Below are 26,440 nucleotides of genomic sequence, written 5' to 3' on the forward strand. Positions count from 1 at the left end.
TTAATATTTGCGAAATGCCAGAATAATGAGAGCGAGAGAATGTTTTAAGGCATTTTTATTACTTACTACAAAGTCAAAAGTTTCCATACATTTCATTAGTATTTGGTCCCATTGCCCTTAAACCGAATGACTTGGGTGAAACGTTTTGGATATCCTTCAACAAGCTTCTCACAATAGTTGGTGGGAATTTGGGCCGATTCCTCCTGACAAAACTGGTTTAACTGATCCAGGTTTGTAGGCCGCCTTGCTCGCAGCCTTTTCAGCTTTGCCCATAAATTTTCAATAGAATTGAGATCAGGGCTTGGTGATGGCCACTCCAAAACATTGACTTTTTTATCCTTAAGCCACTTGTTACCATTTTAACAGTATGCTTCTGGTCATTGTCCATTTGGAAGACCCATTTCCGCCCAAGCTTTAACTTTCTGGCTGATGTCTTGAGATGTTGATTCAGTATTGCCACATAATCTTCTTTTCTCATGATTCCATCTATTTTGTGAAGTGCACCAGTCCCTCCTGCAGCAAAACAACCCCACAACATAATGCTGCCACCCCCGTGTTTCACAGTTGGGATGATGTTCTTAGCCTTCCAAGCTTCTCCCTTTTTCCTGCAAACGTAACGATGGTCATTATGCCCAAAAAGTTCAATTTTAGTTTCATCAGACCACGGGACATGTCTCCAAAAATAAAATTAAGGTCTTTGTTCCTGTGTGTATTTGCAAACATTAATCTGGCTTTTTTATGTTTCTTTTGGAGTAATGGCTTCTTCCTGGCAGAGTGGCCTTTCAGCCCATGTTGATACAGTACTCGTTTCACTGTGGATATTGACACAATCTTACCAGCTTCCGCCATCATCTTCACAAGGTCTTTTGCTTTTATCCTTGGGTTGATATGCACATGTCGGACCAAAGCACGTTCATCTCTGGGACACAGAACCCGTCTCCTTCCTGAGCGGTATGATGGCTGGACATTCCCATCTTGTTTGTACTTGCGTATAATTATTTGTACAGATGAACGAGGCACCTTAAGGTATCTTGAAATTGTACCCAAGGATGAGCCAGACTTGTGCAAGTCCACAATTCTCTTCCTGATATCTTGGCTGATTTCTTTAGACTTTCCCATGATGCTACATAAAGAAGCAGTGTGTTTCAGGTGTGCATTAAAATACATCCACAGGTGTGTCTCTAATTAACTCAGATGTTGCCAAAAAACCTATCAGAAGTCTCCAAACACATGACATCATCATATGGGCAGTCCAGAATTTTTTAAAGGCATAGGAATCTTAGTGGATGTAAACTTTTGACTTTGCAGTAATAAAAAATGCCTTTAAAACATTCTCTCATTATTCTGGCATTTGGCAAATATTAAAAATGATGGTAATCCTAATTGACCTAAAACGGGAAAGGAATATTCTGATTTCATGTCAGATATTGAGAAAAACATGCATATGTGTATTTTTATATAGTGTATGTAAACTTCTGGTTTCAACTGTATATACAGTATCCTTGTCTGGCCTGATAAAATTTATTTACGGATAAAACCGTGTACTCATCATGAATGGCTGAGCCCGTTTACTTGTATCCTGATATATATTTGGCTTTCCAGCAGATGTCTGACACTAATTGCTGAAGTTCCATTTTTTTTAGACGTCCGCTAATAATAAGTCCTTCTCCATTTCCCCTGTGTTTTATATCAATTATTTTCTTTTTTGCCAATAGTTTTAGATTAATGAAATAATACATAAAGGAAATGTTATAGTGGTTAATAAAGTTTTATAAAACAAGACAATGAAAAACAAACAAAACTAACAAATTCTAGTATTCACAAATGGAGAAAGATTTCTTCAAAGGGTATTCACACCTTTAAACATTAAAGGGGTCATCTGTCTCCCCCCCCCAAAAAAGGAACTACAGACAATTTTCACTTGGGTTTAGCCAAATCATTACCCATTTGCAGACTACTTTGTGCCAGAGCTGCGGAGGTTATAGTAGTAGTTTTAGCTTCAAACAGTTCTTCCTACTGGTCGCTTTCTATTTCTTATCTCCCCGGCCTAGTCCTCCTCCAGGTCTGCAGACCATCTTGCCCTTTCCAAAAGTGGAACCACAGGAACTGTGTGCGGTCCTATGGTACCAATGAACCACGGTACTGCTGACATATGTACAGGGCACGCCTTAGGAGGCAGTCATTTCAGAAGGTGGCAAAGCTATAGCAGTCTGGGGACTACCGGGGATGAAAAATAATAAATTAGAAAGTTGTGTGCCATGCCATGATATGTGAATTGTCTCTTCAGAGACGAAGAGGACTTGAACTCTAGCGCCACCTATTGGAACTAACAATCTTAAAAGTCATTATATCGACCCTTTAATGAGCCAAAACAAAAAAAAAGCCAAACGAGAATCTCAATTTGTAGACACGTGTTTCTGGGTGTTGCCCCTCCTCAGTGCAAAGCATGAGATCTGATTTGGCTGTATGAGAGACCTTTCACTAGGGTCTAAGGGCTAACGTTTCTCCTTGTGGAGAACAATATGCCAGAGTAAGGAGACTTATAGGCTGTGCAATGCTCCCCAGCCTATAAGTCTCCTTATTCTTGCATGTCAGGCTTGTCACTGTCCACAAGGAGAAACGATGATACAATAGACACAGTGGATGGGAAAAGTATGAAACCAGACATTCCTTTTAATGGCATATCCACAATATATGCTGTAACTGTCTGATATGCATCCCACCGCTTGATCCTGCAGAATAGTATTTCGCTAACCCCATCAAGACTGGCCTTCCCGATCCCCTCTTCTTAGCGGGGCCCATAGAAGTGAATAGATTGAGCTACAATGATGTGGTGGCTAGGGTACAGGGACAAGTGGATAGGCCATAAACGTCAAAGGTGGAATACCCCATTAAGAATAAGGTTTAGTATTTGCAGGGTCATACGTGCCATATCCACTCATAACATGCCAACTTGTTGAGTAACATGGCGATGCCAGCTGTAAATGTGTCATCAAGTCTTTACGATTCCGCGTCAGCCAGAACTCCATCAACTCCTTTCCCTTTTGGATTGGCTTCTCCGTCCATATCTTTCACCAATTTACAATAAACTTTTCTTTTTCACTGAAACTTTCACTTTCCTGGAGAACCAACTTCTGTTTTCCGCCTTCGTTACGGACTGCTAAATAGTAGCCCGATTTGAGAGCTGATTGGAATTTGAAGCCGTCGTCGCCTTCGCAGAATACTTTTTGGAAAAAGATGGCATCGCTGCTGTTTCCGGCAATATCGTTGGGCAAGTCTCCTTTCTGTAACAATGAAAGCATCTATAGATTACGTAAAGCACTGGATAGCATGTCCATCCCCAAGTCCGCCCTTCATTAACCCTTCTGCTTCTTCATGCATTATATCAAGCGACACATTAAAGCATATGGACACATTTTTAGCCAATTTTCTTTTCCTGAACTAAATGTATTTTTGCGATTGGGTTTTATTAAAAATTTTGGACCATTTGACTTCTACAACCTCTGTGTGTGTATATGTACATGCATAACCGTACATATCAGATTGTAGGATAAGTTACCAGTGAATCAGTCAGCGAGCACAGTCCGATTACAGCTTTTTAACCCTTATCATTCCTCTTGAACCTAGTTGAAGTCAAAAATAAGCTTAGAAGATGGTTCAGGAGAAGACATAAAAACGAGCTCACGGCCCAAATCTCATTGGTAACCCATTCTGAAGACTATAGAAGTCAAACACTCTCACGTTTTTAAAGTAGTTGTTTCTTCTTTAAAATGTATTGTACTTTAGAAGTACAGAGGTCTAAAATAACAAACTAAGATGCTCTTCGCCCTCCCCGAGGACCAGTGCCGCCTCTTTGCCGCTGCTCTACTCTTTGCAATGGGGATGTAATTTCTACAGTGCTGAAGCCAATCAACAAAGGCCAGAGCAGGGACAGCGAGGCAGCGCTGGACCTGGAGAAGGTGAATTATTTTAGAGCTCTGCAATAAAATTTTAAAAAAAACTATTTTAAGAAAACTTAAAGGCAAAAATACTATTTTAGAAACAAAAAAACAAAACATGCGTTTATGTAAAAAAAAAATGTGAAATTGACTAAAAATGATGAGACTTTCCAAAAGTATAGTACAGGGTGATTCACTCTCTGCTTTACCCGTAAAAATTGCTTTAATGTCTAAAAGAGATGATCCTTCGTACTAAAATTTGGATTGGTTAATGAGAAACTGATGTTATAAAGCAGGTGTTGAAGATGTCCACCGTTCGCAGCCAAGCCTGCACGGTCCGCTCTATGTTGTTGAATGTATTCTGCAGGAGGACTGGGGTCATAGCCTGAATTTCTTGCTGTATGTTCTCTAGGAGTGCCTGTAATGTTCGTGACTTGATACTGTACACCTGAACTTTCAATGGCCCCAAAGGAAAAAATCCGGCGGTGTTAAATCAGGCGATCTTGGTGGCCAGAGTTCCCTGGAGATTACTTGGACGGCGGATTTCGAACTTCCAAACTTATTTAGAAACTCACTTCGGCACCTGTTTAAGGACTCAGTTTTCCAATAAGTCTTCACAATGAAAGGACGTTCCTCCGAATTACATCTGTACATTAAAACATGAAGTAGGAATTCGGCAGGAGTGAAATGTAAGCATCACGCACAAACTACCGACACTCAGAAAGTCTATCTCGTATAGGAAACGACTGGTGAGGCGATAAGTTGGCGAGACCACTCGTGAGGATTTATCTTGTTAGTGTCGCTGAGGTTCATTGCACTCTTAGTTCTAATGAAACAAGGTATTTCCAGTCCAAATTTCAGTACGGTCGACCATGTCTTAGAAGTTATAGCAATTTTTCTGGGTAAAGTAGTGAGTGAGTCACCCCGTTTAATCACATGGTGCTCACTGTTTTGCATTCTCAAAGAATATCAGTAATAGGACAGAAAGGGTGAACTCACTTATGTTCTTGTGGGGCAGTACAGTGTGAAAGGCCAGCCCCCTTCTCTGCCACAGTGTATAGAAATAGAAGAAGGCTGGCTTAGCAATAAAAATCAGTAACCCCAGCTCTATTTTCTACTCAGCACCACCTCCTGCTTGAGTGATGACTCCTTGGCCTGAAGTCACACAACATAGAGGCTTTCAGTCAAGCAGGAGGAGGTGGTGCTGGGCGAGGGATAGACCTGGAGTGACAGAAGCTTCAGATCTACCATAGCTCTTCAGCCTCATTTGCATATCACTTCAAATGATGATCTATGGTCTCTGACCTTCAGTCTCCTCTGACTTTGTCTTACCTTGAAATAAAGCTGCATGTCTTCTGTGCAGCACATGTAATATTTCCTATCTTTATACTTTACACCAAATGCCACAGGTAGTCCATCACTCTTGGTAGTAGAGTTATATATCTGAAGCTCAAATCTCTGCCAGTCTGAAAACAAAAAAATAAAACACAGAACATTTTTGTCTTATTTTAAGCTGTTAATTAGGGATGAACAGACCCGTGGTAGTTTGGGTTCTGGTATTTGACCGAACTTTAGTCCAAAGTTCAGTTTAGGTACCAGAACTGTCCACCAACTTCAACCCTCACCCCAGAACTTTTGAATATCTGTCCTTTTGAATCTCTGTCTCTCTGTTCCTAGCTCTCTCTCTCTCCTTCTCCTGGAACTCCGAACATTAAATTTACCATTAATTACTTTTAAGTTCGGGTTTGCTCATCTGTACTGTTAACGGCTAAAGTTGCTGACACTTGTGAATTTTTGAAAACCATACCAGCAAATTTGGGCATGACCGGAGCCCTAAAATAAGGAATTAATGTAAATCCGTAACAAATGTTGGCATTTTGGGGTGCTCTGAGGACAGGACTTAAACGTCTTTACAATATTGATGTTGGTAAGTAACAATATAGTTCCATGTATGTGTTGTATATTTTGGCTTCAAATTCTACCCTGGTACTTTAAGCATACTTGTCCTTTCAGGTGTCGAAATATAAGGCATAACACTATTTCTGGCCATCATAAGACTTATATCCTGCATGTTTTCACCAGTTTTTCCCTCTACAGGCTCTATCTCTAATTTTAAGTTGTCTCTGAGCTAGTGGGTGAAGGTTAGCTGCTATGAGTCTCTCATGTACAACACACACAGACATGAAGGATTCCTGCTCTTCATATTTCTGGCCATCATAAGACTTCTATCCTGCATGTTTTCACCAGTTTTTCCCTGCAGCAGGCTCTATCTCTAATTTTAAGTTGCCTCTGAGCTAGTGGGTGTAGGGTTAACTGCTATGAGTCTCTCATGTACAACACACACACAGACATGAAGGATTGCTGCTCTTCTTATTTCTGGCCATCATAAGACTTCTATCCTGCATGTTTTCACTAGTTTTTCCCTCTGCAGGTTCTATCTCTAATTTCAAGTTGCCTCTGAGCTAGTGGGTGTAGGTTAGCTGCTATGAGTCTCTCATACACAATACACACAGACATGAAGGATTCTTGCTCTTCTGTCTTTATGTATCATATGTTCATGGTCAGCAGCAGCATGGATATCATACAACGGTACTGAGCAGTGTAGCTGTGAATCCAGCTTTAGGTTGAGATAAAACACAAGAAAGCAATAACCACCAGCTATTATGCCAATATATAGAACTCAATCCTGCAAAAATACTTAAATCTTCAGTATTGCTTAGATTAAAACCAGCATAATACAAAATAAAACTACACATAGAGGTAAAAGAAAAAAAAAAGAAAAAGGCCACTTACGCCGATATAACGCACATCCCAATAGGTGTAACATGTAAGAAATAAACAAAGCGACAATTGTCCCATAACAGACACACAACAGACTGTAACACATACAGCCGGGGTAGGACAATTAAAGAGTTTGCACATATTACCAGAATGTCCAGTGAGACAGGTAGCCATATAAACTGAACCTGAGTCTCTGGGCGTTCTAGTAATGCGACAGTGACCGCTTAAGAAAGGTTTTCCTCATCCCTTAGGACAAGGATCTTTGAACTCCTGAATAAAATTAAAATGAAAAAAACTCATCCTCTCCGGGTTGCAAACTTCCAAAAGATGTCAGGTCTGCTTTACATACAGAACAAGTCTAACTATAAGCTAAACATTAAAGAGGTTGTCCACAACAATTTAAATTGTGGCAACAAGTCTTTTTGTAAATACCTTGCGTGTTCTTTATTTCGTTGGGAAAGCGCATGGTGAATGCTTGGCTGTGATGTGCGGTAAAACCCCCAACCACAGCCCATAAATCAGAGGGGAGCGCGTCACTGGGTCACGCCCGGCTGCAGCCGGAACTTAACGTGACATCAGCGGATGTCAGAGCCGGCTGCAGCCGGGGGTCACGTGATGCCTGGTGAGCAGCTGGCGATAGCGCCGCTCACAGGCAATAAAGAACACGCAAGGTATTTACAAAAAGACTTGTTGCCACAATTTAAAACCATGGGGGCAATGTTAACTGTTGTGGACAACCTCTTTAAGAATGCATTGGCCACAAGCTGCTTTCACTACCTGATCCTGGATTAGCAAAGACCGCAGTACCACCATCAGGGTCATCCGGGTGAGCTTCCAAGCATTGTTTGAAAATGTTCTCAATACTTGCTGTTATGCACTTCTGTGACTTCTTCCATGCATCTGTCTGTAAGTTGTCTGTAATTTCAATGATGGACATTAGAGAAAGGTAAAAATATAGACACTTTTCCTTTAATTTAAATTGCCCCTGTATTTTCAGATGATCTAATTTAATTCAAAAAGTGATAGACAATCTACAGATAACTTTATCAATTATTGCGTTTTACCCCTAAGTGTCGGTCTGTAGATGTCTACGTTCCTTCTAAATTGCTGCCTACTCCCTGTATTCACATGTAATTCATCTCTAGCAACAAAGGCACTGAGATAACTGGAAGTAGGGGCGGGTCTTTGTCTCTTCAGGAGGTGGGGGCGGATCTTGGTCTCTATACAGGAAGTGGGGGCGGGTCTTTGTCTCTACTGGAAGTGGGGGCAGGTCTTTGTCTCTACAGGAAGTGGAGGCAGGTCTTTGTCTGTACAGGAAGTGGAGGCAGGTCTTTGTCTCTCTACTGGAAGTGGGGGCGAGTCTTTATCTCTCTACAGGAAGTGGGGGTGGGTCTTTGTCTCTTCAGGAGGTGGGGGCAGATCTTGGTCTCTATACAGGAAGTGGGGGCGGGTCTTTGTCTCTACTGGAAGTGGGGGCAGGTCTTTGTCTCTACAGGAAGTGGAGGCAGGTCTTTGTCTCTACAGGAAGTGGAGGCAGGTCTTTGTCTCTCTGCTGGAAGTGGGGGCGAGTCTTTATCTCTCTACAGGAAGTGGGGGTGGGTCTTTATCTCTCTACAGGAAGTGGGGGCGGGTCTTTGTCTCTCTACTGGAAGTGGGGGCGGGTCTTTATCTCTCTACAGGAAGTGGGGGCGGGTCTTTGTCTCTACAGGAAGTGGGGGCGGGTCTTTGTCTCTCTACAGGAAGTAGGGGTGTGTCTTTGTCTTGACACAAAATGGGGGTGGTCTTTGTCTCTACAGGAAGTGGGGGCGGGTCTTTGTCTCTCTACAGGAAGTAGGGGTGGGTTTTTGTCTCTACTGGAAGTGGGGGTGCGTCTCTGTCTCTCTACTATAAGTGGGGGTGGGTCTTTGTCTCTACAGGAAGTGGGGGCGGGTCTTTGTCTCTCTATAGGAAGTAGGGGTGTGTCTTTGTCTTGACACAAAATGGGGGTGGTCTTTGTCTCTACAGGAAGTGGGGGCGGGTCTTTGTCTCTCTACAGGAAGTAGGGGTGGGTTTTTGTCTCTACTGGAAGTGGGGGTGCGTCTCTGTCTCTCTACTATAAGTGGGGGTGGGTCTTTGTCTCTCTACAGTTAGTGGGGAGTGGGTCTTTGCCTCTCTACAGGAAGTGGGGGTGTGTCTTTGTCTTGACACAAAATGGGGGCGGTCTTTGCCTCTACAGGAAGTGGGGTTGGTCTTTGTCTCTCAACATAAAGTGGTGGCGGGTCTTTAGCTCTCTACAGGAAGTTCTGGGCTGATTCCTGACCTTTCTCAGAAACATCCTTACCCCACGAGGCGAGATCCTGCATGGAGCCCCAAACCGAGGAAGACAGTCATCTTGTGTTTCTTCCATTTTCTAATAATTGCACCAACAGTTGTTGCCATCTCACCAAGCTGCTTGACTATTGTCCTGTTGCCCATCCCAGCCTTGTGCAGGTCTACAATTTTGTCCTTAGTGTCCTTAGACAGCTATTTAGTCTTGGCCATGGTGGAGAAGTTGGAATGTGATTGATTTTGTGGACAGTAATGAGTGCAGAGTAGGAGGGCTTCTTAAAGAAAAACTTAACAGGTCTGTGAGAGCCAGAATTCTTGCTGGTTGGTAGGTCATCAAATACTTATTTCAAGCAATAAAATGTAATTTAATAATTTAGAAATCATACAATGTGATTTTCTGGATTTTTTTTTTAAGATTCTGTCTTTCACAGTTGAAGTGTACCTACAATAAAAATTATAGACTTCTCTTTGTAGGTGGGAAAACTTGCAAAATCGGCCGTGTATCAAATACTTACTTTCCCCACTGTATGTGTATTTGTTTAATGTGATGCTCTGAAATAAACTTTTGGAAAGTGCTAGTTTCTAGGACGTTTTAGCAGCTCCCAGGAGATTTCCCTACTCTTCCAGTAGGCCTCCTCTTTTTCCTCCAGGAAGTTCCTCAAGAGTTGGCAATCCATTTCCTCTCCTTTTACTTACATCTTACTAAATGAATAATCGCTTTGGTCTAGCAGACCTAGAGCTGTCTGTTTTGGCTTTCAGAGTTAGGTCCAAAATCACAGCCCTTTTAATAAAAGTGATGGCGATTCCATCTTGGAAATTAATGTGTAGACTGGTTTGGTCCATTTTGGAAATTAATGTGTAGACTGGTTTGGGATTACTAGTAGTTACGAAGAATGTGAGAAAAACCAGCTCACCATCATCTATGTCCCATATGTTCCGGAGGATAAACGTCTTTGTTTGGACGCAATCAAAGCAGCTTTGAAGGAGATTCCAACTTCACTGAGTTAAATCTTCTTTTTAGTGAAAGTGTTGAGGTTAAAACCATGTTAAGATAACAACGTGTGCATAGTCTATGCCTGGGCCAGCCCAGCTATCCACTCGTTTCTGGTGGTTCTACCTTTAATCATGAACAAATAAATTCATGATTAGGGGTGGAAACACCAGAAACGCTTCGACAGCTGGGCTGTCCCAGGCATAGACTATGCACACGTTGTTATCTTACCATAGTTTTAACCTCAACACTGCTCTAATAAAGAAGATTTAACTCCATAAAGTTGGATTCTCCTGCAAAGTTGCTAGAAGTTACACTTTTGGACTATACGTAGCAGGAAGTGTAATGAGCGATCTAGACCCATCGGGAGTGGTTTATTATTTATTCAAGGATTTCTCATGGTCCCTTCCTCACAGGTCTTTATAGTCACTGGTTGTTTGCCCAGACTGCATCAGGATTTATAACTCCTTATCTGTGAATTTAAGGTCACGTTTACACTGAATCTATTAATGCTGACCCTAGAAAGTATCCATAAACATGAACCAATGTTTTCCCAACTGGCCATAAATCTGTCTCCTTATTTGTAGAGATAAGAATTTTACTGCAAAGGAAGTCAATAAAGATAAAATAATTGCTGGAAAATTCCAGCACCTGGTTATTTCTAGGTACTCTATTTCACCACATCCCTATATAATTTGTTGTTACCTTTTTCATTATTGTTCCTTTTGAAATGAGCACAATCGCCTGAGGCCGCTACTGGGCAACAATCGGTGAGACACAGAGAGACCACTGTGTCACGTTCTAGTGAGAGATGAATGCATCGATTCAGAAAGAATCAAATTCATTCCGAATTTCCGGAACAGTTTAAAATTGACAAAATAGAGCATTTTTGAGATTTGACCTGCACGAATCTACCTCTTTGACTGTATTTTTATAGGCCCAGGAAGGGGTTAAAAAGAAAATATATTCACCTGTTCTAGGCATGCCACTTACCTGTCTTCCTCAAGCTTCAGATCGGTCTTCCAGTGTGGATGAGTCCTGTAGAGCAATGTAGGTTATTGTCATGCCCCATGTGACCGCATTGGGGCATCTAGAGGCAAAGTCAACGATGGAAGACCATTCTGAAGCTAGAAGAATTCCAAGTCGAGGACAGGTGAGTATAATAATATTTCTAACCCCTTTCCGGCCTCCTATTAAGATTATTGATATTTCCCTAGTGTACTTATACACTGTGTTCCAAATTATTATGCAAATAATATTTTCTCAGATTTTCCCAAATTACCTATATGAATTGCAGTCATTGTAATTTTCCAGTCAAATAACTATTAGAGTACAATTGAAAGGTTTTTGTACAAACTGCCTATGATATCAGTATATTTAAAAAAAATATAAAAAACTCAAACTGCACTCAAAATGCATGTTCCAAATTATTATGCACAGCAGAGTTTTCAACCTTTTCATTTTAATAAAGAACAAAAAAATGGTCATTTTTGAAATTATAAGCATTAGCAGGTTATTACAAACTGAAATCAAACAGTTTTCAACTCAAAACTTTATTCTAGGTGATGTTACATTTGCACATAGGACCCCTTGTTCGAAAGGAGCTTCTGAACTCTCTCGTCCATTGAATTTGTCAAGTTTTGGATGGTTTCTGCTTTAATTGTTTTGTATGAGGACAGAATACCCTCCCAGAGCTGTTGCTTAGATGTGAACTGCCTCCCGCCATCATAGACACTCCTTTTGATGATGCTCCAGAGATTCTCAATGGGGTTTAGGTCAGGGGAGCATGGGTGCCACACCATAAGTTTGTCCCCTTTTATGCCCATAGCAGCCAGAGATGCAGATGTGTTATGTGCAGCATGAGACGGGGCATTATCATGCATGAAAATGATCTTGCTGCGGAATGCACGGTTCTTCTTCTTGAACCATGGAAGGAAGTGCTGTTTGAGAAAATCAACATACATTATGGAGTTCATCTTTACCCCTTCAGGGATCCTAAAAGGGCTGACAATTTCTCTCCCTATGATTCCAGCCCAAAACATTACTCCACCTCCTCATTGTTAGCGCCGTAGCCGTGTTTGCATGGGGTGTCCATCAACCAGCCATCCTCCACTCCATCCATCTGAACTATCGAGATCATTTCATGCATGATAATGCCCCTTCTCATCCTGCACATAACACATCTGCATCTCTGGCTGCTATGGGCATAAAAGGGGACAAAGTTATGGTGTGGCACCCATGCTCCCCTGACCTCAACCCCATTGAGAACCTCTGGAGCATCATCAAAAGGAGTGTCTATGATGGCGGGAGACAGTTCACATCTAAGCAACAGCTCTGGGAGGGTATTCTGTCCTCATGCAAAACAATTGAAGCAGAAACCATCCAAAACCTGACAAATTCAATGGACGAGAGAGTTCAGAAGCTCCTTTCGAACAAAGGGTCCTATGTGCAAATGTAACATCACCTAGAATAAAGTTTTGAGTTGAAAACTGTTTGATTTCAGTTTGTAATAATCTGCTAATGCTTATAATTTCAAAAATGACCATTTTTTTGTTCTTTATTGAAATGAAAAGGTTGAAAACTCTGCTGTGCATAATAATTTGGAACATGCATTTTGAGTGCAGTTTGAGTTTTTAATTTTTTTTTAAATATACTGTTATCATAGGCAGTTTGTACAAAAACCTTTCAATTGTACTCTAATAGTTATTTGACTGGAAAATTACAATGACTGCAATTCATATAGGTAATTTGGGAAAGTCTGAGAAAATATTATTTGCATAATAATTTGGAACACAGTGTATTCTGACCTGTCGGTGTTCCTGTTCATTCCTTCGGATGCCCTCTCTCTGCCTGACACCCATTTTTGATTGACTCCCTGGACTTGAACCCGTCTTCCCCCTGACCAAAATATTTGGTTCCTGATTTTGTCTTTGTCCCAACTCTGTGGTAAAGACCTGACTTGTTGGGTTCAATCCCTCGGCTTGATTTACTGGCAAGCAGCTACTCTGTTGATCCAACCCAAGGGCCCCTGAATTGAAGGCCATACTCCTGTGTAGAGGTTAAAAGGTGAAAACCAGGGAGCCTTAACTCCTGCTACATCCTAGTATATGAAGTGACCTAGCCACTGACCACGTCTGATCATTGCATCCATGATTTGAAGCAACATGCGAGTAGCAATTAAACAATTAGTCAAGCGTAGCACTTTCTTCCCCTTTTTCAGATTTTCCCATGTGAAGAGTTTTGCGGCAACCTCTCTAATTCATATACTGTACTTCTCAATAAACAACAAAAGAAATATCTAATAAAACGGCTGCGACATTCAGGAAGTAAAAAGGGAGAATTTCTGGCAACTTATGTTACTTAAAGGGAACCTCGTGTAAAGGGCTGCCAGCACCTGTAAAGCCCTCTTCAACAGCATTCTGGTATGCTACCTGTATGCCCCCAACCCCCTATGCAAGGCACAAAAAAGACTTTTTATTATACTCACAGACGGTGCGGTCCGTTCTGATGGGCGTCCCTGGTTTTGATCTTCTTACGATCGCCGTCCTCCTTCTTGCTTCATGTGGATGACGAGTCCTACGTCATCCACAAAGTGTCCCCCAATTTCCCTCCTGCGCAGGCACATTTCTCCCTGCCCTGCCAAGGACAGAGCAAATTACTGCGGTGCTCATGGGCCCAAAAAGGCCAAAGAGCTTCAATGACCTGTAGGTAACGCCGGCGCATGCGCACAACAGTGCTTTGCTCAGCCATTGACAGCCATTGACAGGGCAGAGAGACGTGCGCCTGCACAGGAGTGTGATAGGGGACACTGGATGACGTAGGAAGCATCATCCACATGAAGCAAGAAGGAGGACGGCGATCATAGGCAGAGTGGAGGATGCCGGATCTAGACCAGAGACGCCCATCAGACTGGACCGCACCATGTATGAGCATAATAGAAGCTCTTTTTTTCGCCTTGCATAAGAGATTGGGGACAGACATACAGCACACTAGAATCATGGTAAAGAGTAGAGATGAGCGGTGTTCGACTAGAACTGTTCGCCAATCTCAAATTCGAGCTGTTTTGGGCGGTGTTCGAGTTGTTCGACGAACCCGAACGATTTGCAAAAAATTCGGCTGTTCGAGGTTATGTTCGATAACTGTTCGTGCACCAAAAGCGTGTCCTGCATGTCTGGCGCTATTTAGAGCACCAATCATGCAGGGATTGTCTGCCACTCACTGTAATGCCACAGCCATGGTGGTTGTGGCATTACAGTGATTACCCAAATCGATGGGAACAGTGCCAACAGTGAAACATGAAAAGCCGGCAATTCAGCAGCGGCATACACCTGTACCCGACAATTTAGAACCGAAAGAATAGAGCTTCACACATAGATTAGATAGATATAAACATGTCAGCCACATATATACGAAGTACAGTGAAAGTGCTGCTTACTGTACTTGTCATTTAGCGTAAAGGATTTATCAAAAAAAATAATAGTGTTTTCATGCACCGTCTCTTTAAAAAAGCCGGCCGGCAATTCAGCAGCGGTACCCGACAATTTATAACAGAAAGAATAGAGCTTCACACATAGATTAGATAGATAGAAACATGTCAGCCACATATATAAGAAGTACAGTGACAGTGTTGCTTACTGTACTTATCATTTAGTGTAAAGGATTTATTTAAAAAAATATTAGTGTTTTCATGCACCGTCTCTTTAAGAAAGCCGGCCGGCAATTCAGCAGCGGTACCCGACAATTTATAACAGACAGAATAGAGCTTCACACATAGATTAGATAGATAGAAACATGTCAGTCACATATATATGAAGTACAGTGATAGTGTTGGTTACTGTACTTGTCATTTAGTATTAAAATAAAGGATTTATTATTAAAAAAATTGGCGTGGGGTTCCCCTTAATTTTAGGCTCTAGCGGAGGTTAAGCAGACGGCTGGGGCAGATGTTTGAAGCCTGGGAAGGGGGTAATACCCACGGAGCTTCCCAGGCTACTAATATCAGCCCCCAGCTGAATACATAGCCTTTACTAGCTATTAAAATGGGGGACCCCCCAAAAAAAATGACGTGGGGTCCCCCCTAATTTAATAGCTAGCAAAGGCTAGGCAGACAGCTGGGGGCTGATATTAATAGCCCAGGAAGGGAGCCATGAATATTGGCCCCCTCCCAGGCTAGAAACACCAGCCGTCAGCCGCCCCAGAAATGGCGCATTCATAGGATGCGCCAATTCTGGCACTTAGCCTCGCTCTTCCACGCTGCCCTGGTGCGGTGGCAGGGGGTAATAGGGTTGGGGTTGATGTCAGCTTATAATGCCAGCTGACATCAAGCCCAGGTTAGTAATGGAGAGGCGTCTATAAGACACCCCCATTACTAACCCCATAGTCAAAGTTAAAAAAAACACAAACACCCAGAATAAAGTCCTTTAATTGAAATAAAGACACAATCCTTTATTGTTCTAAATTAAACCATACTTACCATCACGCCCATTCCAGCTGAAGCCAACGATCTCCTGCAATAAAAGAAAAATAATAAAGCAACCTCATCCTTACCTTTCCATGGTTCCCACGACAGCTTCAGCTCTGCTACATCGAGATGACAGGCTGGACCGCAGCAGAACGCTGCCATCCAGCCTCTCATCCCGCAGACACTGAGAAGCGCAGGCTTGCTTGCGCTGCTCAGCGTCTCTCTGTGACGACATCCAGATGAGCCGAGTTCATGTCCAATGAACTCGGCTCACCTCATGCACGTCACTGACAGTGTGGGAAAATTCTCACGCTGAAGCGGTGAGTGCAGGAGAATTCTCCCACGCTGTCAGTGACGTGCATAAGGTGAGCTCATGTCCAATGAACTCAGCTCACCTCCTGCACGTCACTGACAGCGTGGGAGAATTCTCCTGCACTCAGCGCTTCAGCGTGAGAATTCTCCCACGCTAAAGCGCTGAGTGCAGGAGAATTTTCCCACGCTGTCAGTGACGTGCATAAGGTGAGCTCATGTCCAATGAACTCAGCTCACCTCCTGCACGTCACTGACAGCGTGGGAGAATTCTCCTGCACTCAGCGCTTCAGTGTGAGAATTCTCCCACGCTGAAGCGCTGAGTGCAGGAGAATTTTCCCACGCTGTCAGTGACGTGCATGAGGTGAGCCGAGTTCATTGGACATTAACTCGGCTCATCTGGATGCCCTCACAGAGAGACACTGTGGAGCGCAAGCAAGCCTGCGCTTCTCAGTGTCTGCGGGATGACAGGCTGGATGGCAGCGTTCTGCTGCGGTCCAGCCTGTCATCTCGATGTAGCAGAGCTGAAGCTGTCATGGGAACCATGGAAAGGTAAGGATGATGTTGCTTTATTATTTTTCTTTTATTTCAGGAGATCGTTGGCTTCAGCTGGAATGGGCGTGATGGTAAGTATGGTTTAATTTAGAACAATAAAGAATTGTGTGTTTATTTCAATTAAAGGACTTTATTCTGGGTGTTGTGTTTTTTTTAAATACTTTACTAGAAATTCATGGTGGTCATGTCTAATATTGGCGTGACCCCATGAATTTCGGGCTTAGGGCCAGCTGATAATGCCAAGCTGGCCCTAACCCCTTTATTACCCAGTGAGCCACCGCATCAGGGCCCTGGATGAGTTGGGTACAGCGCCAGAAGATGGCGCTTCTATGAACGCGCCATTTTCCGGGGTGGCTGCGGACTGCAATTTGCAGCGGGGGTGGCCCAGAAAGCTTGGGCCTCCCTGCACTGCGGATTCCAGCCCCCAGCTGCCTAGTTGTACCTGGCTGGACACAAAAACAGGGCGAAGCCCCGCGTCAATTTTCTTTAAATTATTTCATGAAATAATTAAGAAAAAAAGGGCTTCCCTATATTGTTGTGTCCGGCCAGGTACAAATAGGCAGCTGGTGGTTGGGGGCAGCCCGTTCCTGCCTGCTGTACCTGGCTGGACACAAATATAGTGCGAAGCCCCACGTCAATTTTTTTTAAATTATTTCAGGAAATTCATGAAATAATTAAAAAAAAATTGATGTGGGGCTTCGCCCTATATTTGTGTCCAGCCAGGTACAGCAGGCAGGAACGGGCTGCCCCCATCCACCAGCTGCCTATTTGTACCTGGCCGGACACAACAATATAGGGAAGCCCTTTTTTTCTTAATTATTTCATGAATTTCATGAAATAATTAAAAAAAATTGAAGTGGGGCTTCGCACTATATTTGTGTCCAGCCAGGTACAGCAGGCAGGAACGGGCTGCCCCCATCCACCAGCTGCCTATTTGTACCTGGCCGGACACAACAATATAGGGAAGCCCTTTTTTTCTTAATTATTTCATGAATTTCATGAAATAATTAAAAAAAATTGAAGTGGGGCTTCGCACTATATTTGTGTCCAGCCAGGTACAGCAGGCAGGAACGGGCTGCCCCCAACCACCAGCTGCCTATTTGTACCTGGCCGGACACAACAATATAGGGAAGGCCTTTTTTTCTTAATTATTTCATGAATTTCATGAAATAATTAAAAAAAAAAGTACGTGGGGCTTCGCCCTATTTTTGTGTCCAGCCAGGTACAACTAGGCAGCTGGGGGCTGGAATCTGCAGCGCAGGGAGGCCCAAGCTTTCTGGGCCCCCCCCCGCTACAAATTGCAGTCCGCAGCCACCCCGGAAAATGGCGCGTTCATAGAAGCGCCATCTTCTGGCGCTGTACCCAACTCATCCAGGGCCCTGGTGCGGTGGCTCACTGGGTAATAAAGGGGTTAGGGCCAGCTTGGTATTATCAGCTGGCCCCAAGCCCAAAATTCATGGGGTCACGCCAGTATTAGACATGACCGCCATGAATTTCTAGTAAAGTATTTAAAAAAAACACAACACCCAGAATAAAGTCCTTTAATTGAAATAAAGACACAATTCTTTATTGTTCTAAATTAAACCATACTTACCATCACACCCATTCCAGCTGAAGCCAACGATCTCCTGCAATAAAAGAAAAATAATAAACCAACCTCATCCTTACCTTTCCATGGTTCCCACGACAGCTTCAGCTCTGCTACATCGAGATGACTGGCTGGACCGCAGCAGAACGCTGCCATCCAGTCTGTCATCCCGCAGACACTGAGAAGCGCAGGCATGCTTGCGCTCCTCACTGTCTCGCTGTGACGGCATCCAGATGAGCCGAGGTCATGTCCAATGAACTCGGCTCACCTCATGCACGTCACTGACAGCGTGGGAAAATTCTCACGCTGAAGTGCTGAGTGCAGGAGAATTCTCCCACGCTGTCAGTGATGTGCATGAGGTGAGCTCATGTCCAATGAACTCAGCTCACCTCCTGCACGTCACTGACAGCGTGGGAAAATTCTCCTGCAATCAGCGCTTCAGCGTGAGAATTTTCCCACGCTGTCAGTGACGTGCATGAGGTGAGCCGAGTTCATTGGACATGAACTCGGCTCATCTGGATGTCGTCACAGAGAGACGCTGAGCAGCGCAAGCAAGCCTGCGCTTCTCAGTGTCTGCGGGATGACAGGCTGGATGGCGGCGTTCTGCTGCGGTCCAGCCTGTCATCTCGATGTAGCAGAGCTGAAGCTGTCCTGGGAACCATGGAAAGGTAAGGATGAGGTTGCTTTATTATTTTTCTTTTATTGCAGGAGATCGTTGGCTTCAGCTGGAATGGGCGTGATGGTAAGTATGGTTTAATTTAGAACAATAAAGGATTGTGTCTTTATTTCAATTAAAGGACTTTATTCTGGGTGTTTGTGTTTTTTTTAACTTTGACTATGGGGTTAGTAATGGGGGTGTCTTATAGACGCCTCTCCATTACTAACCTGGGCTTGATGTCAGCTGGCATTATAAGCTGACATCAACCCCAACCCTATTACCCCCTGCCACCGCACCAGGGCAGCGTGGAAGAGCGAGGCTAAGTGCCAGAATTGGCGCATCCTATGAATGCGCCATTTCTGGGGCGGCTGACGGCTGGTGTTTCTAGCCTGGGAGGGGGCCAATATTCATGGCACCCTTCCTGGGCTATTAATATCAGCCCCCAGCTGTCTGCCTAGCCTTTGCTAGCTATTACATTAGGGGGGACCCCACGTCATTTTTTTTGGGGGGTCCCCCATTTTAATAGCTAGTAAAGGCTATGTATTCAGCTGGGGGCTGATATTAGTAGCCTGGGAAGCTCCGTGGGTATTACCCCCTTCCCAGGCTTCAAACATCTGCCCCAGCCGTCTGCTTAACCTCCGCTAGAGCCTAAAATTAAGGGGAACCCCACGCCAATTTTTTTAATAATAAATCCTTTATTTTAATACTAAATGACAAGTACAGTAACCAACACTATCACTGTACTTCATATATATGTGACTGACATGTTTCTATCTATCTAATCTATGTGTGATGCTCTATCTTTCTGTTCTAAATTGTCGGGTACCGCTGCTGAATTGCCGGCCGGCTTTTTTAAAGAGACAGTGCATGAAAACACTATTATTTTTTTAAATAAATCCTTTACACTAAATGACAAGTACAGTAAGCAACACTGTCACTGTACTTATTATATATGTGACTGACATGTTTCTATCTATCTAATCTATGTGTGAAGCTCTATTCTTTCTGTTCTAAATTGTCGGGTACAGATGCTGAATTGCCGGCCGGCTTTTTTAAAGAGACGGTGCATGAAAACACTAATATTTTTTTTAATAAATCCTTTACACTAAATGACAAGTGCAGTAACCAACACTGTCACTGTGCTTCTTATATGTGTGACTGACATGTTTCTATCTATCTAATCTATGTGTGATGCTCTATTCCTTCTTGTCTAAATTGTCGGGTACCGGTGTATGCCGCTGCTGAATTTGCCGGCCGGCTTTTTTAAAGAGAGTGTCTTCTGAGCAGTTTGTCAGCTTTTGGACACCTTTGCAGGTGTTTTCTATGTGTTTCTATGTGTTTTTGTTTGCCTGCCATTGGTTTTAACGGTGTTCGACGGTGTTCTAAGGTGTTCGACGAACAGTTCGACGAACAGTTCCTCGAACATCCCGGTGTTTGACGAACCGAACCGAACCCGAACACTACGGGGGTGGCTCAACACTAGTAAAGAGGGCTTAAAGGTGCTGGCTGTACTTTATGTGAGGAAAACGTGGTGACAGGCTCCCTATAAAAAAAAATAGTGGAAGATCCTGGGGAACAGAGAGAGGTGGTTTAGTGTCATGTATTGAATACAAACATTGGTCATTCTGATGCCTCTACTTGACCCAGCAGATCTGGATTAGGTCTGCCTGTGACTTGGCTGTTTTTTTTTTGTAACTACAGCGCCTATAGATGCCCTAGTTAGCGTTAAAAACAGCAATAAAAAAATGAAAAAAGTGCTATTACCTCTTAAAAGACATATTATGCAGCAAAAATAAAGAAAAAATATGTAGTAAAAATATAATAATACATTTATATTTACATAATGATCTGAAGAATTAAAGTGATCTTCCACCCTGAGATTTATAAGTATCCCGTATAGTCATCCTACCTGGTGCACTTCCGGCAAAGGAGCTGTCAGCTAAGGAGGAGGAGGCGAAGCTGGACAAGGAATAGAGCTGGAGTGACAGAGGCTTCAGATCTACTATAGCTCTTCAGCCTTATTTACATATCAATTCAAAGACTGATTTCTCAGTAATGGAGGAAGGGACTGGTCACGTAAAGATATTGCTGGACTTGTCATTAAAAGAGCTGCATGCGCATATAAATAGTTTGAGGTTTGAAATCCTGCCGATCCCTTTAAAGAGGTTAACTTTGGACATTGTTGTTTTTAGTAAAGTTTTGATTAACTTATACTCACCTCTGAAATGTAAAATCCCATTCAGTATGGAAAATATTTCAAAGTCAATTTCTGCAGAAGAAAAAAAGAATTAAATACAATTGATAACGGTGATTAAATCCCTATTGGTTAGATGTCTCTGGAGATCAGCTGTGATCTATGAAGAAACCCGTAAGTAAAGGAGCAGCGCAGCTTAGAGAGCTGTCAAAGGTTCAGGAGACAGCTATTCCTCCTGCCCTCCTCTCGAACCAGCGTGAATGTGTTCTCAACGGGGAGTGGGGATGAAGCCTATGCCAGACATTTCTGCTGGAGACTTATCTGTTATAAAACAAAAAGGATCAGATATTTGAAACTTTTAAACTTCTTTGCGTCTTTGAAAACTGGAAGCGGTTAAAAAAAAAGTTCAAAGAGATGGAACCTATGCAGAGTCGTCTTTTTGATTCCTATGCTCATGTTCATTCTTTTGACGGAGCGTGCCCACCTGAAAAAGACGCCATCTGCACTTACTCCAATTTCATTCTCCTCCTTAAAAACAGAGAGAACTCCCATTTGGCTGACAGATATTTCAGGTATGGGGGAATCTTAACTGTTTATGGTGGGTTTTTTTATGCATTTTTATGGGGGGTTGCACATAATTATTTTGATGGCAGTTTAATATACACTGCTCAAAAAAATAAAGGGAACACTGAAATAACACATCGTAGATCTGAATGATTGAAATATTCTCATTGAATACTTTGTTCTGTACAAAGTTGAATGTGCTGACAACAAAATCACACAAAAATCATCAATGGAAATCAAATTTATTAACCAATGGAGGCCTGGATTTGGAGTCACCCCCAAAATTAAAGTGGAAAAAAACACTACAGGCTGATCCAACTTTGATGTAATGTCCTTAAAACAAGTTAAAATGAGGCTCAGTATTGTGTGTGGCCTCCACTTGCCTGTATGACCTCCCTACAACGCCTGGGCATGCTCCTGATGAGGTTGCGGATGGTCTCCTGTGGGATCTCCTCCCAGACCTGGACTAAAGCATCTGCTAACTCCTGGACAGTCTGTGGTGCAACATGACGTTGGTGGATGGAGCGAGACATGATGTCCCAGATGTGCTCAATCGGATTCAGGTCTGGGGAACGGGCGGGCCAGTCCATAGCTTCAATGCCTTCATCTTGCAGGAACTGCTGACACACTCCAGCCACATGAGGTCTGGCATTGTCCTGCATTAGGAGGAACCCAGGGCCAACCGCACCAGCATATGGTCTCACAAGGGGTCTGGTCTGAGGATCTCATCTCGGCACCTAATGGCAGGCAGGCTACCTCTGGCGAGCACATGGAGGGCTGTGCGGCCCTCCAAAGAAATGCCACCCCACACCATTACTGACCCACTGCCAAACCGGTCATGCTGAAGGTTGTTGCAGGCAGCAGATCGCTCTCCACGGCGTCTCCAGACTCTGTCACGTCTGTCACATGTGCTCAGTGTGAACCTGCTTTCATCTGTGAAGAGCACAGGGCACCAGTGGCGACTTTGCCAATCCTGGTGTTTTGTGGCAAATGCCTAGCGTCCTGCACGGTGTTGGTCTGTGAGCACAACCCCCATCTGTGGACGTTGGGCCCTCATACCACCCTCATGGAGTCGGTTTCAAACCATTTGTGCAGACACATGCACATTTGTGGCCTGCTGGAGGTCATTTTGCAGGGCTCTGGCAGTGCTCCTCCTGTTCCTCCTTGCACAAAGGCGGAAGTAGTGGTCCTGCTGCTGGGTTGTTGCCCTCCTACAGCCCCTTCCACGTCTTCTGGTGTACTGGCCTGTCTCCTGGTAGCGCCTCCAGCCTCTGGACACTACGCTGACAGACACAGCAAACCTTCTTGCCACAGGTCGCATTGATGTGCCATCCTGGATGAGCTGCACTACCTGAGCAACTTCTGTGGGTGGTAGAGTCCGTCACATGCTACCACGAGTGTGAAAGCACAACCAACATTCAAAAGTGACCAAAACTTCAGCCAGAAAGCATTGGTACTGAAATGTGGTCTGTGGTCCCCACCTACAGAACCACTCCTTTATTGAGGGTGTCTTGATAATTGCCAATAATTTCCATCTATTGTCTATTCCATTTGCATATCAGCAAGTGAAATTGATTGTCAATCAGTGTTGCTTCCTAAGTGACAGTTTGATTTCACAGAAGTTTGATTTACTTGGAGTTATATTCTGTTTGTTCCCTTTGTTTTTTGAGCAGTGTAGTTTTCCTTTTTATCAGCTCCCAAAAAAATTGCTAGTTTAAATTAGGTTGTGCAACTCATAAAAATCCAAAATCTGATTAAAGTGTATTGATCAAAAAGATAGAAATGACAATAATTCATTTTTTTCTGTATACATTTTTAGTTGGCTTTCTTGAGACAATTTAATGTTTTATTTTCTTTCTTTTTTTTCTTTTTTTTTAAAGAAAACCCTTTGTGATAAAAAAATTCAGCTGCCCTTGACAGCAAAATTACATAAATTTTTGCATATAAAGTTACCTGTCATCAGGATTGTGCTAAGTAAACTACTGGCAGTGTCAGGTTGGCGTCGTTACACTGATTAAAATGATACCTTGGTTGATGAAATCCGTCCTGTGGTTGTTGTTTAATCTTTATTTGTAGTTTGGAGATAATGAGATGCTCCTGCTTCAGGGCGGCCTGTGGGCGGGGCTTTCTTTGGTGCTCTGGCATTATTTTCATCAACTACAGGATGGATTTCATCAACCCAGGTATCATTTTATTCTGTGTAATGGCGACCACCTGACAGTGTATGTAGTTTACTTAGCATAATCGTGCTGACAGGTGCGCTTTTAAAGGGCATTCGCATTTCAGACATTTATGGTCTCTCCAATAGGGTATGCTCTTAGAAATTGGGAGTTTGTGTTGTAACAAGATTTAAAGGGATACGTTTATCTAGAGATGACGAACATGGCTGCTCCCCCCAAAAAAGTTTTTCATAAGTCGTGGCACATTGGTATTCCTGGCCGCTCCTTCTCATTTTTGGCGTACTTTCTTTTTGCATGTTTCATTTAATGGCCCCTAGGATGTAAGGGGTGACCGGATATGAATCACAACAGAGGCACTAAGATTACTTTGGTGTTCTTTTGGCAAGGGAAGAGTGTGAGTGGTGGTCATCAACCACCCACAAATTATTAATAAAGAGGTGGAAAATATATATATAATTTTTTTTTTTACAATGATGGTTAGAAAAGTTTAGTAAAAAGTTTTTTTTTGCATTTTCACTTGCCCCGTTAATCAAGTGTGCATGGCCATCTTAAAAGGTTTATCGAGGTGGATGGACCAAAAATATTAGCTCAGTGGGGGGTCCGACTAATGAGATAAAGCAGTAATAATTGTCTACTGGTTTTCAAAAAATATATTGTGCAGGTGAACTGAAATAATAAAGGAGATGTACCGGTAGTTCCTACGCAAGTACAGAAGCCCCAAGTCCGACCCCACCGATCTAATATTGATGACCTTTATTTCAGAGGTTGTCAGGATTAGTTATACGAGATAAAGTAGAGATTAGATTGAATCCCACAGTAGGTATCGGAGAAACCAAACATTGCTTCCATCTGTTCTGCAGTAAGCAAGAAAGTTATTGTTTCTTGAGGACTCCGGGTGTGGTACGACAAATACTACGGAGCTGCAGAGCTGAAATCTGATCTGTGCATCGTTCATTACAATGTATGGTGACTTCCCTTATAGTAAAAACACACATTTATCTATACGGCTGCCGTACACAAGTCCAAGGTCACACTTACCTTCTGCTGTCATCTCCATGGTGCTGCTCGTTGTGTGTGACCCCAGACGGAGCACAGGTATATAGACATCTACAGTACAACCACCCACTTGATTTCTCACACTGAGGTCATTTCTGAGTTCAACGTCACGTGTTCTCACATAGGGAAGTCATATACAGATTTCCTGCAGCACCGAGAAAGTGAAGACGTTGTCCTCAACAATGCAAAAAGCTGTTCGTAACAATGACATTCAATAGTGATTCATAACAACAGCCAAAGGGAACAAGCCACCAAGAAATCCTCCATGAGATGTCCAAATTAAATGGGGTCAAGTCATCGGGGAGTATGGGTGGTGGAAGCCCAAATAATCAAGATTGTCTATTCATAGAATATCTATCCGGGGGTGGACACTGACAGTGAAGGGATCCTGTGCAACACTTATTCACATTAGACACACATATATAACATATACATAGGCTAATGCATTACACACATATACACAGTATACACATGCACACAGGTATATATATAAAATACACATCTAGACATAATACTTGCACATACACAATGACATTTTTATGGTGCACTTGTTCACACAAACAGAAAAATGTTTGTTGTTGTTCATTCATAATTTTAACAACCGTGACTTTTTTTTTTTTTTACTTAAAGGGGTTTTCCCACATATAAAAGTTCATTTTAATCAATAGATCTTGGAATAATAATAATTTCCATAATTGGATGTGTTTAAATAAAATGTCCCTGTGCTGAGATAATCTTATAAATGTGCCCCTGCTGTGTACTGTGTAATGGCTGTGTTTGACCATGCTGGAACATGGTCTGATCATACCACAGCTCCTGGGCAGGGGAGGAAGCAAAAGAGTATACAGACAGGACAGCAGGGGATCACAGCTGATTTTTTTTGTGAGTAAAACATTTCACTGCCTGTTTTTAAACAATATCTTATCTGAAAGAAAGAATCAGCTGTGATCCTGTGCTGTAATGTCTGTACACTCTTTTGCTTCCTCCCCTGCCCAGGAGCTGTGGTATGATCAGACCATGTTCCAGCACGGTCAGACACAGCCATTACACAGTACACAGCAGGGGCACATTTATAAGATTATCTCAGCACAGGAACATTTTATTTAAACACATCCAATTGTGGAAGTTATTATTATGCCAAGATCTATTGATTAAAATGAACTTTTGTTCGTGGCACAACCCCTTTAACCCCTTAACAACATCTGACGTACTAATACGCGTCTGTGCCCTGGGACTTAAGACCCAGACCCGTATTAGTACGTCATCGCGATCGCGCGCGCACACAGGCTGTGCGGGCGCGATCGCCGCCGGGTGTCAGCTGATTGTCACAGCTGACACCCGGTACTATGTGCAGGGAGCGGTCCTGCACCGCTCCCAGCACATTAACCCCCGCTATGCTGCGATCGAAGTCGATCGAAATCGATCGCGGCATTGCGGGGGCAAGGGGAGGTGATCGGCGATACTCACCTCCTCTTCCGGCTTCCAGCGCAGTCTGCAAAGGCTTCCCGGGTGTTGCTGTGGCACCCCAGGGGTCTGGTTTCCACAGTAACAGCAATGTTATGTCTGAAAGCAGGTGGGAGGTCTCTTGGTCAGGAATCCTATGCATGCCACACCTCCTGCCCAGTCCTGGGAGGGGAAGAACTTCCCCTATATAAACCTGGGGCTGAGGCAGGGTTAGAGAGTTCAGAGGGAGAGTTCAGCCAGGAGGGCTGACAGGGAGCTGTGGCTCCGGCTGGGCCCAGCTCCTGGGCCATGCCAGAAGTAGAGACAGAGAAGAGAAGCAGCTATGGGAAGAAACAACAGGAGCTCTGTGGGAGCAGTGTTACAAGGAGTCAGGGGCTGGCAGCTGCAGAGCTCG

The 26,440-nt window shown here is 43.3% G+C and overlaps 1 protein-coding gene across 2 annotated transcripts; it reads right to left on the minus strand.

The window, feature by feature from the left end:
• Positions 1 to 1,749: 1,749 nt before the first annotated feature.
• Positions 1,750 to 24,717, minus strand: LOC141172708 (interleukin-18-like). 2 transcript variants are annotated; one of them, XM_073657155.1, is made up of 6 exons: positions 24,565 to 24,717; positions 20,807 to 20,857; positions 10,723 to 10,818; positions 7,497 to 7,634; positions 5,271 to 5,404; positions 1,750 to 3,284 (listed from the first exon to the last, which is right to left on the minus strand). In XM_073657155.1, exons 1-6 carry the CDS (start codon positions 24,581 to 24,583, stop codon positions 3,072 to 3,074), a joined length of 651 nt encoding a protein of 216 aa, XP_073513256.1. In that variant the 5' UTR covers positions 24,584 to 24,717; the 3' UTR covers positions 1,750 to 3,071. The 2 variants fall into 2 exon arrangements, with proteins under 2 accessions (XP_073513256.1, XP_073513257.1); XM_073657156.1 differs by lacking the exon at positions 10,723 to 10,818.
• Between the last annotated feature and the right edge of the window lie 1,723 nt (positions 24,718 to 26,440).

The sequence above is a fragment of the Phyllobates terribilis genome, unplaced genomic scaffold (assembly GCF_046119375.1).
Source record: "Phyllobates terribilis strain yellow unplaced genomic scaffold, ASM4611937v1 Scaffold_12__6_contigs__length_324123572, whole genome shotgun sequence".
NCBI lineage: Eukaryota > Metazoa > Chordata > Amphibia > Anura > Dendrobatidae > Phyllobates > Phyllobates terribilis.

Coding starts and splice junctions, on each gene's coding strand:
- LOC141172708 (XM_073657155.1), bottom strand. Junction 7,635..10,722: donor AAGGAACAATAATGAAAAAG/GTAACAACAAAT, acceptor TTGAAATTACAG/ACAACTTACAGACAGATGCA. Junction 3,285..5,270: donor ACATGCAGCTTTATTTCAAG/GTAAGACAAAGT, acceptor TCATTGTTACAG/AAAGGAGACTTGCCCAACGA.